Source organism: Mirounga leonina, unplaced genomic scaffold (assembly GCF_011800145.1).
Source record: "Mirounga leonina isolate KUSES-001 unplaced genomic scaffold, KU_Mleo_1.0 Mir_151, whole genome shotgun sequence".
Lineage (NCBI taxonomy): Eukaryota > Metazoa > Chordata > Mammalia > Carnivora > Phocidae > Mirounga > Mirounga leonina.
This window is the reverse complement of record NW_023270377.1, coordinates 21,944,262-21,959,345: the sequence shown is the minus strand read 5'-3', so window position 1 is coordinate 21,959,345 and position 15,084 is coordinate 21,944,262. Positions and strand designations below refer to the sequence as shown.

General features: G+C 33.6%; 2 protein-coding genes across 2 annotated transcripts in view; both read left to right on the top strand.

Moving 5' to 3' along the window:
• The window catches only part of SPAG16 (sperm associated antigen 16), a 944,389-nt gene extending 940,567 nt beyond the window's left edge, over positions 1-3,822 (top strand). Inside the window, exon 16 of the mRNA XM_035007221.1 lies at positions 2,093-3,822. Within this exon, the coding sequence (XP_034863112.1) occupies positions 2,093-2,268 (176 nt within the window). The 3' untranslated portion in view covers positions 2,269-3,822. The remainder of the gene's footprint in view (positions 1-2,092) is intronic.
• A 2,292-nt stretch (positions 3,823-6,114) lies between these two features.
• The window catches only part of VWC2L (von Willebrand factor C domain containing 2 like), a 148,154-nt gene continuing 139,184 nt past the window's right edge, over positions 6,115-15,084 (top strand). Inside the window, exon 1 of the mRNA XM_035007219.1 lies at positions 6,115-6,504. Within this exon, the coding sequence (XP_034863110.1) occupies positions 6,115-6,504 (390 nt within the window). The remainder of the gene's footprint in view (positions 6,505-15,084) is intronic.

The following is a 15,084-nucleotide window of genomic DNA, read 5'->3' as shown; positions in this document are numbered from 1 at the left end:
AAAGGGTTTAGCTCAATTCCCAGTAAAGCTAATTTTAGGTCAGACATTGTATGCCATGTAATAATCCCATATACTTTAAATAAAGTTGAACATGATTATAAATTTATACACATTTTAGGAATAAGTTAACATATATATAATCACAATCTTGCAATCTTCTGTAAATGAGTTCAAGTAAACCTGAAAAACCTCACCATAAACTTACTAAAATCTGTTCTATCAAATACAAGTTTTTGAAACACCTGAGGCATGGTGCTGGTGAATTATATAATCCTATCATTAGGTTCTTATATTATGTTCTCCATTTTATTGAACTTTCAGAAATTACCAAGAACCTCTATAAATGTTTACAATTATAATTTTTACAGATCTAACTTCAACAAAAGATAATGGTTTAAAGCTAAATCTTCATTTTTATGAGCTTTGGTTCTGTTTCATTTCAAAAATAGAAAATAATATTTACCCCTTTCCTATCTGTTGTATGAAGACTAGAAGAAAAAAGGTATTTGTTTGACTCTTAGGAAAGTCACAAACAGCAATTGTCTATAGAATGAGGCTAGAAGTAGAATCCATATGTAATGCTTCTGTCAGCAAAGACTTAGTAGAAGAGGGTTTATAATAAATATTCACATCTGCTTCTCTGGACACTCTAATCCATCCTAAGGATCTTTGCTGTGTCAGGTTTTGTTCTAGATGAAGAAGCCCAATAGTTATAAAAGTTTGCAAATAGGCCATATTTATCATGGTTAGCTTTACTTTTATAACTTTTCTGTTTTCAAAATACTCATGATATTTTGGGGTATAATTTGTGATTAAATACTTCACTGTGACTTTTATGACAACATCATTAAAGAATTTTTACTATGAAACAGACAAATTTTATTTTCACAATATATCACCTACTTAAAATCTGTCAAGAAGGCATCATTGAAAACAATACCATGCTGGATGTGGAAAACACTACTAAAAGCCCAGGCTCTGGATCCAAAGTGACTGTGATTTAATGATACCTCTCTCCATACCTCCATATTGTGCATACCTCCTCTTGAGCAAGCTACTTCACCTTTCTAAACCTCTCTTTGTTCATCCATGTAATGAAGTTAATATTATTTTATCATTAGATCTTGTAAGGATTATATGAAATTATTCACATCAGGTACAAAATCTAGTATCTAGCATGTTGGCAGTTTAGTCAGTTTTAAATATTATTACTGGAATGATAATATGCCTTCTAAGTATGATTAGATAATTCCATGGATAGTCCTATTCTCATACTTTTTTGCCCCACATACTGACTTTATGTAAACATATTTCATTATTTTTACTTACCTCTAAATTCCCTGATAGTTTGCTACCAGACTTCTTTAATAAAAGCATTAGAATTGGATTGCTGATATGTTTTTCACTTGAAGGAAATTATTCACTAAAAATTATACAGTATAAAAATTGAGAATACTCTGTACTATATTTAGCTCTTATGTAATATAAACTTAGTTTAACAGAATTTTGAATTTTAAATTAGAGTAAAAAAACCTAAGTCATCCTTGAACTGGAGGTATTTATCTTCACTTCAACTCCAAAAAAAGTTCGTAAGTGCCATAATTTTTAAAGCATAAATGTATATTATTATAACTAAGTAAAGATTTAGCATAATTATAACAAGTCAAAGTATAATGCAAAACTTAACATGTAAATTGCCCATTATATAGGGACATAGATTTTAAACCTATGCTTTGGACATTTTTTCACAAATAATTCACTTGAAAAAGAAACCTGCATTGTTTAGTTGCTTTCCCCCTCATCTTCTCAAAATTATTTATTAATCCCAAATATAAGGAGACTAGGAGGGCATTTGATAAAGTAGGTAGGGCATTAGGCTTTACTTCCTTATTTTAAAATTTTATAATCATTGACATGTCTTAATTTTGACTGGAATTACTTCCTATACAAATGAGAGTTAGCTCATATTTAACAACTGACATCTAATATGAGTCTATTGAATTACAATTGAAACAAAACTGTGTATTCCATTGCTTAGAAACTGTGACTGCTTGAAATTAAACTTTATATTCTCTCTCTCTCTCTCTTTCAGGTCGAGTTTTAGCTCAGGCGAGTGGCAGTGGGGTTATCCATTTGCTAGATCTTAAATCAGGGCAGATTCACAAACTGATGGGCCACGAGAGTGAGGCTCACACAGTCGTGTTTTCTCATGACGGAGAGTATTTGTTTTCTGGAGATTCTGACGGCACTGTTCGAACATGGTCTTGATGGTCAGCATATCCCACTGCGGACGGCATTCCCTTTAAGGCTTGAAAATACCTTATGTAGTCAGTCCCAAACCAGGAAATATCTGGTTAAATATGCCAGCAGGTAACATTTACAGTTTGCTTTAAAACATGCTTTGGACATGTATTTTAGTGCTCGTACTGTTACCAATAAAAAAATAACTTTTTGCTCATTTATTTGTGTCTGGGTCTTTATTTCTTTTCCATTTTGATAAGAATTTAGAGACAGAGCATCTTTGCTAGGGGTTTGAAAGAAACAGCTTTACAATGACGCCTAATGACAGACTAGATGAATTACAGGAGATTGATTTTGAATGTTAGAGAACAAACTGCAGGAGAACAGGGCTACTTTTTTTTTTTTTTTAATCAAATCCAAGCTGCAGGAAGACCTGAAGTTTAATCATGTAGCATGGAGAAAGTCTTTCTGCAACCAAAGGGTCAAATAGAATCGGGGAGCATATATGTTCACAGATTCTTTGACAATGATTATGCTTTATCTATTAATAATAATCAAGACTGCAGTTGGCTTAAATCTAAATGCAATGCTCTTCCAGAACTTTCATCTCTGCAGCCCCTCTAAGAATGCATAATTACAATGTTTTGTATTTTTTATTGTAATTTCAATGTCAATAAGTATCTCGTGTGTAAAATGTCTTTCCCACTCCTAATGCATGCATCGGCTGTATAAAGTGCGACTGCCTTAGAGAACACTCTAGCCTCGTCTAAAGAAGCAGCTCCGGATTTCGACCGAGCTAGTCTCAGAAGCCAGTTGTTGGCGCTGTCCGTGGTGCTGAGGAATTCCCGGCTGCCGGCGAATGAGCTCCAAATCAGCAGTCTGCAAACTGCTCTCAGTGATGCAGAAACCCAGCTAAAGTTGCTCCTTTCCTTCACGTCCACAGTTAGTATTTTCTGGTGTGTAAGAGGGGATTCAAGCAACATATTGTGGATGATGCTGATGGTACTGCCAGCGGAGTGGGCTTTAAGCTACAGCATGCTATTGCTGTTTGTGATCCTCAGAGCCTAGCCAAATCACCTCTACTGCCGTACCAAACACTGTGTAAGTGAACTCATGTGTGGAGGAGGCGTAATCAGCCGGTAAATTTCATAGAAGGATCTGAGAAAATGCTAAAAATAAGTTCAACATGATTCTGCTACTGGGGTCTGGATTTCTACAGGACCAGCATTGCTTCTTGCTTTGAATTCTGAAGACAGGTCCAAAGCATATTTCTTATGTGTGTCTGCTGTGTTTCTCTCTGGAAGGGCGGGAGACTGCTTCTTGACTGTGTTTTGAAATGGGAGGTAGAGAGAATGGATTATCTTTAATTCATGCCTGAAAATGTGTTCTTTGGATAATTAAGAGGAACTGCTTTCCTAAAACATACCTGATCTTTTAGTTTATATTGGTCTATGACTCCCACCACCACCATTAACCTCCAGAGTGATTAGGTAAGTGTATCTTATGACATGAGTTATGTTTGTTTTCTCAAAGAAACAGATGCAGTCATTTTAAATCATATGTAGCAATATGGGGAGGGGGGGAAAGTTTAGCTGGAAAGTGATCCTCAGTTTAGCAATGTTTGCTTACTTATTAAAAATCTTCAGATAAACATTTTATTTCATTTATCTAATATTCTCTTATAGAGTGTTTTTAACTACACTAGAGCAGCTCAATTATGAAAAGGGATTTTTTAATAGCCTAAGAACTTTGTTATATTAAAAAGAAAACCTTGTTTTCTCCATGCAGATTTAAAAATGCATTTCATATAATAAAAGCATATTTAAGGTTTATATAAAGTGCACATTACACCCTTATTTTTACCTTTAAGTTTACATTTACCACAACCCACTATATTAATGCCTACCTGTAGCTTGCAAAGAGATCAATTTCTGCCTATGTCCTTTTGAAGCAGAATGATATGTGTATTTTATATGGCTTATCTTGCATGTATTGGCAGACACTACTGGAATATTATAAGGAAGCACAATAGCTTCCTTTCTTCCGAGATAAACTTTCTAAATATGTGAGAGATGTATAAATGCATGGCTTAATCAGTAAAAATATATTTATGCTTTTTTCGGAAGATTCTGTTATGTTTGTGGCCTCTGTAGTAATTTAAGAGAAAAAAATGCTTTGTCAAAGGGAGCTTCCAGCTTCTCAAGTAGAATTATAGGTTTGCATTTGTTTTTGTTCTGTCATGACTCATTATTTTTGACATATTTTAAAATAAATCTATTTCTTTTATCATTACCTACCCAAAAGGAATTCTAATATCATAGAGCAGTTTTCTCTTAAAGGAGGGAATAAATATACTACCTTCCATTTTACGATTACTTTGCATAAGATAATTTGCATATCTTACTTAAAATGCAAAAATAATAGTTGATGAAGTGTCCTTATGCCATCTTTATCTTATTTTTGAATTATCACCTGTATATGTTGTACTGAAAAGAGATGATTTATCATTACTCATTATATTCTGAAAATATACCAACAAATAACATTTTTAAATTATCTGAAAATGTCCTATATACAGTCTTAGCAATATTGGCATAAAGCCAATAGCATTTAAATAGACAAATGAACTATCTGACAACACTTTTTCTTATCTATTACTTTCTAAAGTCACAGTTTCCCCAGAGCCTTTGTATGAGTTAGTCACTCTAAACATTTAAATAAGAGCCCACTACCAATACTCCACACCAAGCACTAACACTAAATGAAGCTTATAAGAGTCAATGTCACCAAATTAATCAGGCATATTTTCTGTGAATGGCAACACCGCATTATTATTTTAAGGAATTTCAATAAACAGTTTTATATTGACATTTTTGTGCAAGTTGACTAAATGCAAATATGGGATGTCAAAAGAATGGTATATTCTCAAGACAATGTGAATTGTACAGATTTTATATTGAAGTAATTAATTCAAATAGTATTCCATGAATACTAGATTCAAGTTGCCATTAAAAAAAAAATCACAGGTACATCTTTCCTGCCCACTAGGAGCTTACTTCCTGAGTAAAATAAAGTTGTGGGCAATGATACAAATAAATTTATTTTTAATAAATCCTTTTCAATATATGGAGTTCTTTTGTACTATTTATTAAATTTTTCTCTTATTCACTGTGAAATGGTTTTTCTTCCTAGCTATGTTTCAAAATCCAGATTTATGTTTTCTGAAACAAGTAACCCATTTGACACCATTGTTGTTCTCCAGTAATGGGAGTGAAGAAGTAGGAAGGCCTTTATACTAGCTCATCTCATTTATAATTTATATTCAACTATTGGTCTCTTCCCTTTCTTTTAGAAGTAGATGTTTTCTCACTAATCTCCTAGTTTTTATACAGATAATTATAGCACATACATTCTATCACTGACTAGTGATAAACAAGAGAGAATGTGAGTTCAAACATTCTTGAGCCATTTGTAACTACTTGTAAATCACCTTTTGAGGCTCAGTAAAACCACTTCTTACAATTTAAACAAAGCCAGACCTTTGAAATTCAGAAGATAAATTGGAGCTTAAGATTCCTAAGTGAAATAAAGGACAAATTTTAATGCATATATTGCCAAGAACAAACTCTCCAAACTTCATAATGAAATGTAGATAATTGCATGAACTTAGTTTATTTAAGGTCTTAGCGTCTTCCAGATAGATCCTAGATAAACAGGTTAAGAACATGGGCTTACATAAATCCATATTATCTTTATATATGTCAAATTGTTCTTTTTAAATATTTATTTTCAGCCTACCCCTCTTGTATTCCCATGGAAGGAGCTGATTATATTTAATATTAGGAGCACATCCAGAAGCCTTTGAGGAGGGGGATGGCTCTTCATATTCATGAAGCTTGCATACTTCTGTTGGTCATCCTTGGATTGGTCACCTCTGCTGCCATCAGTCATGAAGACTATCCTGCTGATGAAGGTGACCAGACCTCCAGTAATGACAATCTGATCTTTGATGACTATCGAGGGAAAGGGTGTGTGGATGACAGCGGCTTTGTATACAAGTTGGGAGAACGATTTTTCCCAGGGCATTCCAACTGTCCATGTGTCTGTGCTCTGGATGGACCTGTTTGTGATCAGCCAGAATGTCCTAAAATTCACCCAAAGTGTACTAAAGTGGAACACAATGGATGCTGTCCTGAGTGCAAAGAAGTGAAAAACTTTTGTGAATATCATGGGAAAAATTACAAAATCTTAGAGGAATTTAAGGTATGAGTTACCCTCCATATTTATTGAATACTAACTTTTCACACCACATACTTAGTAGATTACTACATTAAAATTAAAGTTGGAAAAACTTATTTTTAAAATTTCCCTTACTTTACATTATGATTCCAATTAGCCTAAGTACTACTGTGGTCAACAAATAACCAATTGGCTTGTTGATTAATATCTTTAAGTTTTCACAATAATCTCTTCCTTCAGAAGTATTTTGGGCATGCTTAACACTTTTTTTGCTTCTAATTATTTCTTCTGTATTATTACAAAATATGTTTTCTGAGGGAAATAATTTTTTGTAGGCTATGTGTTTATTTAAATTTAATGTTTAAATATTGTGAGGGTTTTTTTTTATGTGTGTGTGGCTTATTAGACTGTATTTTGAGTCATTTAACTATAGTCTAGCATTATATTTAGTGTGTGGAAATGCAAATACCACTGGGATACACCTCTGATCTGTGGTCTATATATTAAGAATATGCATTGGGCCTACTTGTTGTAGAGCACCATCCCCATTCTCTTCTCTGCTCATTAGATTTTTTTGCTTGCAGGACCCCAAAAAGAACTAAATTTTTGTCATAGTCCATTGTCAAAGATAGTAAAAAAAAGACTATTTTTCCAGCGTCCATAGTATTTCATAGTCATTCTTTTACGCCTGTGTCATATTTTTAAGTAATTTGGAGTTCATTTTTGTCTCTTTTCTCAAATGGCTAGTTTTAATTAGGATGTCCTACAAGCCAGATCTGAACCCTGAAAGTATAAATTATTATATCAAAATGTTCTCCCTGAATGTAATGGCAGTTTGTGCCTTGGAGTATCTGTCGTACTGATGGCTTGATATGAAAGATTTTCATTTCATCTAACCAAGTTCTGTGAAAGATGCTCAGAACCTTATAAGCAAAAGAAGATATAGACAGTTTTCAGTGTGACTGAAAGAAGAATGTTCAGTTATTAGCACTAATCCAACTTCCTTCTTTACAATAGTCAAATGCTGGAAGAAAACAATATGTGGGAAAAAAAGGTTTAAACTGATCATGATCAGAGTATTTTATGTATTGGCATTTCATTGCATTTGGTTCATTCCAGGTTATGGGTTCAAACCAGTTGTAATCTACCCAAGAATACCCAATCACTTTAACTAGATTCCTTAGGACATGAAGGGAATTTTAATAATTATCGTATTCAACTTTCTTACACATAAATGTCATTCTAGACTTTTCTTTTTCATGTATTAGCATACTTTGTTGCACAATATTGAGAAGTAAAAGGCTTGAAAGTCTAGTAAAATTATCATTATTTATATCAAATAATAGTTAACAGTATAGTACATTTATTAACAGCTTTATGGTCTCTAAAATATTGGATATATTTTGACATTAGCTATTCTCATTTTTAGAGTAATGAAAGTAAATGCAAGTCCTCAACACAATTTGATTCTAGACATGGTTCTAGAATCATGTCACTCTCCTCTCTAACATGCATATTTATTGAGAATAGAGTGCAAAGAGACACTGTAGAATAGCCTTACCCAAGCAAAAAAGTACATTGAATAAAATTTCTGAGATTTATATAATTTGGTCATCAAATTTAATAAATAAGAGACTGATTATTTGAATTTAGTTAACTCACTACTAAAAATGCTACAGTTTTTCCTCTATTAGATTTTTATTACAAAGGTAATATCTATTTCACCATGTCAAACAGTAAGAGATATATAAAGAAAAAGTTAATACTTTGCTCTAATTATATGTCCCTGCTATAGTCAATATACCACGCATTGACATGCATAACTTTTCCACCTTTCTATGCCATGAGATTTTTAAAATGTGATTTTCAAAAAAAAGGATTGAAAGAAAACAGTTGCCACTTTTTCACAAGGATTTAGAATTATAAGAGCTATAGAGATTATCTTGGGCAAGCTCATAACAATGAAGAACCAGGTCCAAGAAAGTTTGTTACTTGTCCAAAATTGTCAGATTATTTAACCTGCCTCTAAATACTGCCATGCTAACAACCTCTAAGAGAACTTGGGCTCAGGAGTCAGATAGATATGGATTCAAATCCCAAATTTATCATGTAGATGTAATATTTTGAAAGGACTCCTTAAGTGTTTGAGCCACAGTGGCATTGGCTATAAAATGGCCATCATAATAATTACTTTTCTTGGGAGGAGATATTAGAAAGAGTTAATGAGATAATTTATGAAAAAAATAGCAGCCTTGTGATGATTGGTACACCACAGATATTGACTAAATAGTTGTTGCCTTCCTCCCAAACTCTAATGTCCAGAGATTTACACTAAGTTCACAATTCCTTTATGTCTTCACCTACATCTTAAAATGGAAGTTCATCTTTAAAAGTCACTCAATACTTTTTATAAATGTTCTACTTATCTATGTGAACTATATATATCTAAGTAAATACCAGTCATAATATCATCTTGATTCTCTTCCAATTTAGCTTGCAAAAGATAAGTAACTAATTTCAAAAGATATATGGAACTTTCACATAATTATCTTGGCATGTTATTAAGAAGGTTTTATATATTTTTACATATAATATATTCATCCAACAAATATTTTGGGACTATTTGGTGTACAAGATACTGTAGATGTATGTACACTGGAAAATAAGATACCTAGAAGGCAAAATCTCCACTCACAAGGAAGGAAAGAACAATATAGAAAGAGAATAGAGGGAAAAAGCAGTTTAAAGTAAAGTATGTGATTGTGAAGCTCAACACTAAGGCACTGTGGTGTCAGAAGCATATCAACATGGTGTGAGATTTGGTTAAACAAACCTCCTTTTTCTTCAGCATGATCAAAGTTGAGCCTGTTCTTAAGAAAGTAATTCAGATTTATCTGGATAGATTAAAATTCCAAAGAGGAATTCTTGAGCAAGATCAGAGATTAGTATGAAATCTGCAAAGAGAGGAGGGAGATGGGGATAACAGGAAGCTGGATGTTGCTAAAAGGCTCTTATAATAAGAGAGGGGTAAATTTGTACATATGTTTTGGAGAGTAGAGAGAAGAACTTGAATACCAGGCCAAAATATTTAAATTCAGTCTAAAGAATAACAAGGGATTAAATGCAGGTTTTACATAGAGATGACCTAGTTAAATGTGTTTTTTGAACAAGATTACCTTGTAGCCAAGTGTAGAATTGAATAGAGGTGAAGAAATTAATGGCTGAGGAGGTAGGGCTGTTGCAGAAAAAAGAGAATGAGATGACCAGCATTCATGAGGATAAAAACAGGGGAGTCTTCACAATAAAAATCTAAATTCCCTACTATAGTCTCAATTCTACTCATTGACTTCTCCAAGTATCCAAACTCTTAAGTGATTTCTCTTCCCTGCATGTTTGCAATGCTGTCTTATACTTTTTCACCATCGCATACCTGTGTAAATCCTACTAGACTATTTCAAAACCCCATTTAAATCTCACCTCAACTGGAAAGCCCTATTCTATGCTGTATCCTGGGCTGGGTCTCACACCTTTCCTCTGTTCCCACAGCATGCTACACACACCATTATAAACAGGAACAGAAATCATAGCCAGATACTATCAAGACCTTTATGTGTATTACAACTTATTTCATTTCATAATAGCACTATGATGATAATACTTTAATTAGCACTGTTTTAAAGATAAGAAAACTGAAGCACCAAAGTGTAAGGTAGCTTGTCCAACATCACACAGCTCTACAGTAGAACTAGGATTCGTATCTAGGCAGCTTGACTGCAGAATCTAAGCTCTTCACCACCTCTACTGCCTTGATCACACTGCAATAACAGAATGTGAAACCACCTGTCTCTCCCACTGGACAGTGAACTCTTTGAGGCTAGGGACAGTGTTTTCTCCTGTTCCCAACCCCAGTACCATGTGAACCACATAACAGCTATTCAATACATTTTTGATGAATGACTTAATAGGTCAGATCTTAATTAAACCCACAGAATAAAAAAGCTAGAGTTCCTTTAAAATGTCTTAGTTTCTTCTTGTTTATGTGTTGATCTTTTCCTTTTAATTAAAGAAGCACTCAAAGTTCAGGCAAAGAGTATCTTTGGATCCTTAAAGATGACACATATTGCTCATTTCCATCTTGCTTTCTCCTCCTCCTCATTACCCCTTCCTAACGAAGGCTCATCTTGGATTTCATCTCCACACCAGTGTTACAATGACCACTCAGTGGGTTAAAACAGTTGCTATGTCTCCTTATATAGTTGCAAAACATATGTCCCTTAATCTTTTCTGATCACTATATTCAAATGTAAATTGATCCACATGTGTCGACTGATGGGAAGAATGTTATTTGTAAAGATTTTTTTCAACATTTACTGATTCAAGCTTTGAAAATGGATTTTTCTCTACTCTTTTTGAAAACTCTAAATTTTTCAGTGTTCTGGTAATATTGTATTAAGATAAAGGTCACTGTATAGTAGGTTCTCTCATCTTTCTTTTATATATACCCAGGCAAAATGACACTGGAACCTACTTTTTAAGACATAAGGAGCATAAATAATAAATTACAATAGCATTTACTACAAAAAAAAAGTTGATTGGAAACATAGACTCTATCAGCTTTGGCTTGGTAGTTAACTATCTCATGCTGTGTTTCCCAAAGGGAGAAATAATTTATTTTGCTCAGTATTTTTATAACTCTCACTCAGAAAGAATTAGCCTTTTTGGATTTTTTTAATACTTTGAAACTTAAATTGATTCAGTTTAGGTCAGACACTGAAGGTTATACTATATGCAGCTTAAAGAGCCTTTGCATAGCCTGTCACATTTTAAAGTGATTTTCTGTAGGCAACACCCAGTATCCCTAATTCAGGATTTGGATTTGCCCACGACCTGTCTTTACTCTTGTGGGCACTGGCCTTTGTGCTTTTCCCCCTCTAAGCCAAAATAGTTGATCAGGTAGCTGATCTTTATTTTTAAAAGATTCATTGTTCTGAATCATGTGCTCATGCTACATATTTTCTATGTATGTGGTCATTAAAAAAAAAAAAACATGTTTTCATGCTTGGGTAAGCTACCTAGTTTTTGCCTTAGAATTTATATTTAATATTTAAATCTTGAAGAAAGCAGCAAAGTGGACAGAAAAATAATCACTTGTAGTATTTTGCCAAATCATCATACCCTATAACAAATGTCAATGCCAGTTAAGGTTTAGGATTGACTTGCCTTCAATGGGTATATTCGCAGGAAGACAGGCTTTCCAGCTTTCTCACTAATCTGTGCCCCCAACAGGAATGTCTAATATGGTAATATTAAATCTGTGAAAGTGTTTGGGTAGAAAGGATTATTGAATTTAGGTCTTTGTGATCTATTTGATATTGGTTTGTTTTTAAATGGAGAAAGAATGAAAGGCAACATGTACCAGGAACTAATGATCAAATATATGAAAGAACAGGAAAAAATGGAAGCTGTGAAGAAATCCCAGTTGAGGGACTGAGTTAACACTTTACAGAAACACAATTCACTGCATTCCACCCACCCTCTGCCATTGCATCAGTTTCATGAAAGGCATAGAAACTAAGATTTCTGTGCTAAGGAAAGGGGTACAGAATGCATCTTTCCAGAGGTGTGAAGGTTTTATTTATTGTAATAACAGAGAAATAAGTAGATTTTGAGAATATGAGTGGGACTTTTTAAAGATTTTTTCCAAGAAAGGGTTTACAAATTCTCTACAAATGGTTAAAGGGGTCACCAGGGGCATTTGTAAGAGTCCATCCAAAGAAAGTCCTAGAAAACATCGTAATTTCATACATCAAAGATAAGTGAGGATCATTGCTGGGAAGTTGAGAAGACTAATTCCAGTAAGTGTTGACTTTGCAAAATACAGTTTCTGTTTTGCAGAGTATGTTGTGATTTTTAATGTTAAAATTGCCTTTCAATGAATTCAGGAATGGCTTCTCCTTTCAAGTTGCTACAAAATAACAAAAATTAAGTAATGCTACTCAGTAATGCCTTTTGTTCATCTGAGGGTCAGCCCCAGCATGAAGAACAAAGTGGCTCTTCCCCATGGGGAATTCCCATCTTTGTAAGCAACTGTGGAATTTGTACTTAATTTGTATAATCTCCGACCAATTTCAGAGATTAGAAGTCAATTTTGTTAAAACTTAAATTTATAAAGTTCCTCTCACCTTTCTCATTATTTTTATATTGTTCTCAGTTGGCATTTTTTAACTCTATAGAACTGCACTAAAAGGGAGCAGATCAGATTTTTAAAATAATTTGTTTTTTCAAAAGCTTGGGATAATTGGGAATGAACCTCTCCTTTCAACACCTTTAACATGAGGGAGTAGAATTGGAAGAATAAATGGCTTCCAAGTTAACCCCTGAATGGGATAAAATGGTCTGTTTCTAGTCATAAAAAATCTCTTGCTTTAAATTTTAAGAGAATTAATGGTCAGCTAGCCCTTTGGTTAGCTGTATGTAGGGGTAGTTTTTCATGCTCCCCCACTGATATTTATTGCTGTCCTTCATATTGCAAGATGCAGCTGTTAATGGCGATAACTGTGTGATAAGTATGACTACAGAGATTTGTGACTGGGCCTCTGTGCTCAGTGCAGAGGGGGTGATCAGTGTTTGAGTTGCAGCCACATCTGAGATTTGCGGAGCTTGTCACTGTTAGTGATTACCTCGGACTTGAGGTCAGCCATCAGCTGTTTATAGACATTGCTGCCCACTCCTTACTCTCCAACAGTGTAAGAAAATGAAACTGAAAAGAAAGACCTGGTAGTCTCCCTCTCAAACTTTCACTCCAATTGTACAAGACTTTGGATACGTTTGAAATTTGCCTGTTTTTAATGGTGGCTTTACTCACCAAAATACATAATCAGTCAGTGGTATGATATTAGCAAGCATAATTTTTTCTATTTTTTCACATCTTATTTCATAACTCAGGTCTCTGTATTTTATGCTAATTGTGTAGATTATTCTAACATACATAATCTCAATGGAAATTGTTCCATACATGCAGTGATTTGAGTGTGTGTGTGTGTGTGTGTGTGTGTGTGTGTGTGAGAAAGAAATTTGAGGGACCAGGAATGTTCTTACTTGAAGAAAATCTTACTTTAAGATTAGGTAAATCCTTTGTTTCTACTCCTCCTTATTCACCCTGACCATATTTTTGCTTAGTTTTGTTTTCCTACAACTTGATTTATACATCAGCGTGTTTAATGAAGGGCAACACAAGAAAAACTTATTGGTTTATCTTTTTAGTTATACTTTGACAACATTTCCAGGAAGAGCTTGAAACAAATAACTAAGAGATGGTTTGAAGTGATCAGTAGGTTGGCTTATTAGGTTGGCTTATCCAGGGCATCCTTCTCAAAAATAGCCATTATTAATTGGAGACTGGCTTATTTTAGAGTCTGTACTTTGGACTTTTATCATCACTGCTGATTAGCATCAGTAATTTCATTCGAACACACTGTCCTTTGTGGATCCCCTTGCCTCCAGCCTGCTGTATAGCATATCACAATAAAGCCTTCTTTGCAAGGATTTAATGACACCATGAAAAGAGTGAATAAAGTACTAAAGTAACAAGAAAAATCATTTATCCCTTAAAAAAGTTCTCAGATGATATTATTTTATGCCTGTAGAAAGTTATCTAAAGTGGAAAGAAGTCCTCTGAACCTAACTTTAATTTTTTCCCCCATGTGTCATGTGACCATAAACAAAACTCAAATACTTTTATTTGTTCTAACTATAGGATAGATACAATGATGTCATCATATATGTCTTACAAGAAATTAATAGCATTGAGAACTTGAAAATTATAGTATTACATATCAGTTTGTAACTTAATTCTACCTGCTCAAAGTTTTGTTGTGCTTTTTTTTTTTTAATTAGTTTAATATTGACCTTGACTACCATTGTTACTTCTTGGCATGAGGCCAGACTTCTAGTATATGAGTTTGCATGTATTCTTCTATTTATAAAGGCAAGCATTATGATTTCTTTTTTGTAATTCAGGTCCTTGCTACTTTTAAGAGTTGACCATAGAATTTTAGATTTGAAAAAAAACTTTGAAATTATTTTGTCTAATGTCCTTATTCTACAGATGATAAACAAAGGCCAAATGAAACTTACTGAAAAGACCATAATGACATAGCTCATTATTTGCAAAAATAGTATTAATACATTGCTGTCCTGTGGTTTTTTTCACATTTTACTATCTTCAGTTTTAACAAGAAAATGTCACTCATTTGCATCTTCCTTTGCAATAAATCTGTTGGATGCAGATTTATTTCAGCTAATTGTCTATAGAAATGTGATATCAGGACCTATCACCATGACAACCCAGAGTTACAAGTAGACAAGAACAATAAAATATTGGCATATCTAAAATCAGTCTCTGACATAGAGTACAATTTACAAAAAAGAATCTAAGTTTGCAAAGGCTCTGTTAAAAAAAGGGATCCTTTGTCTAAATATGAAAAATCCTATACTTAAGCCAAGTAATATAGGCCAAAATAAAATAAAATCCCATTAGATTAACAATACCTATTTATTTTCATGGATACTACTTTATACTAGGAAGTAACAAAGGAACTAAAT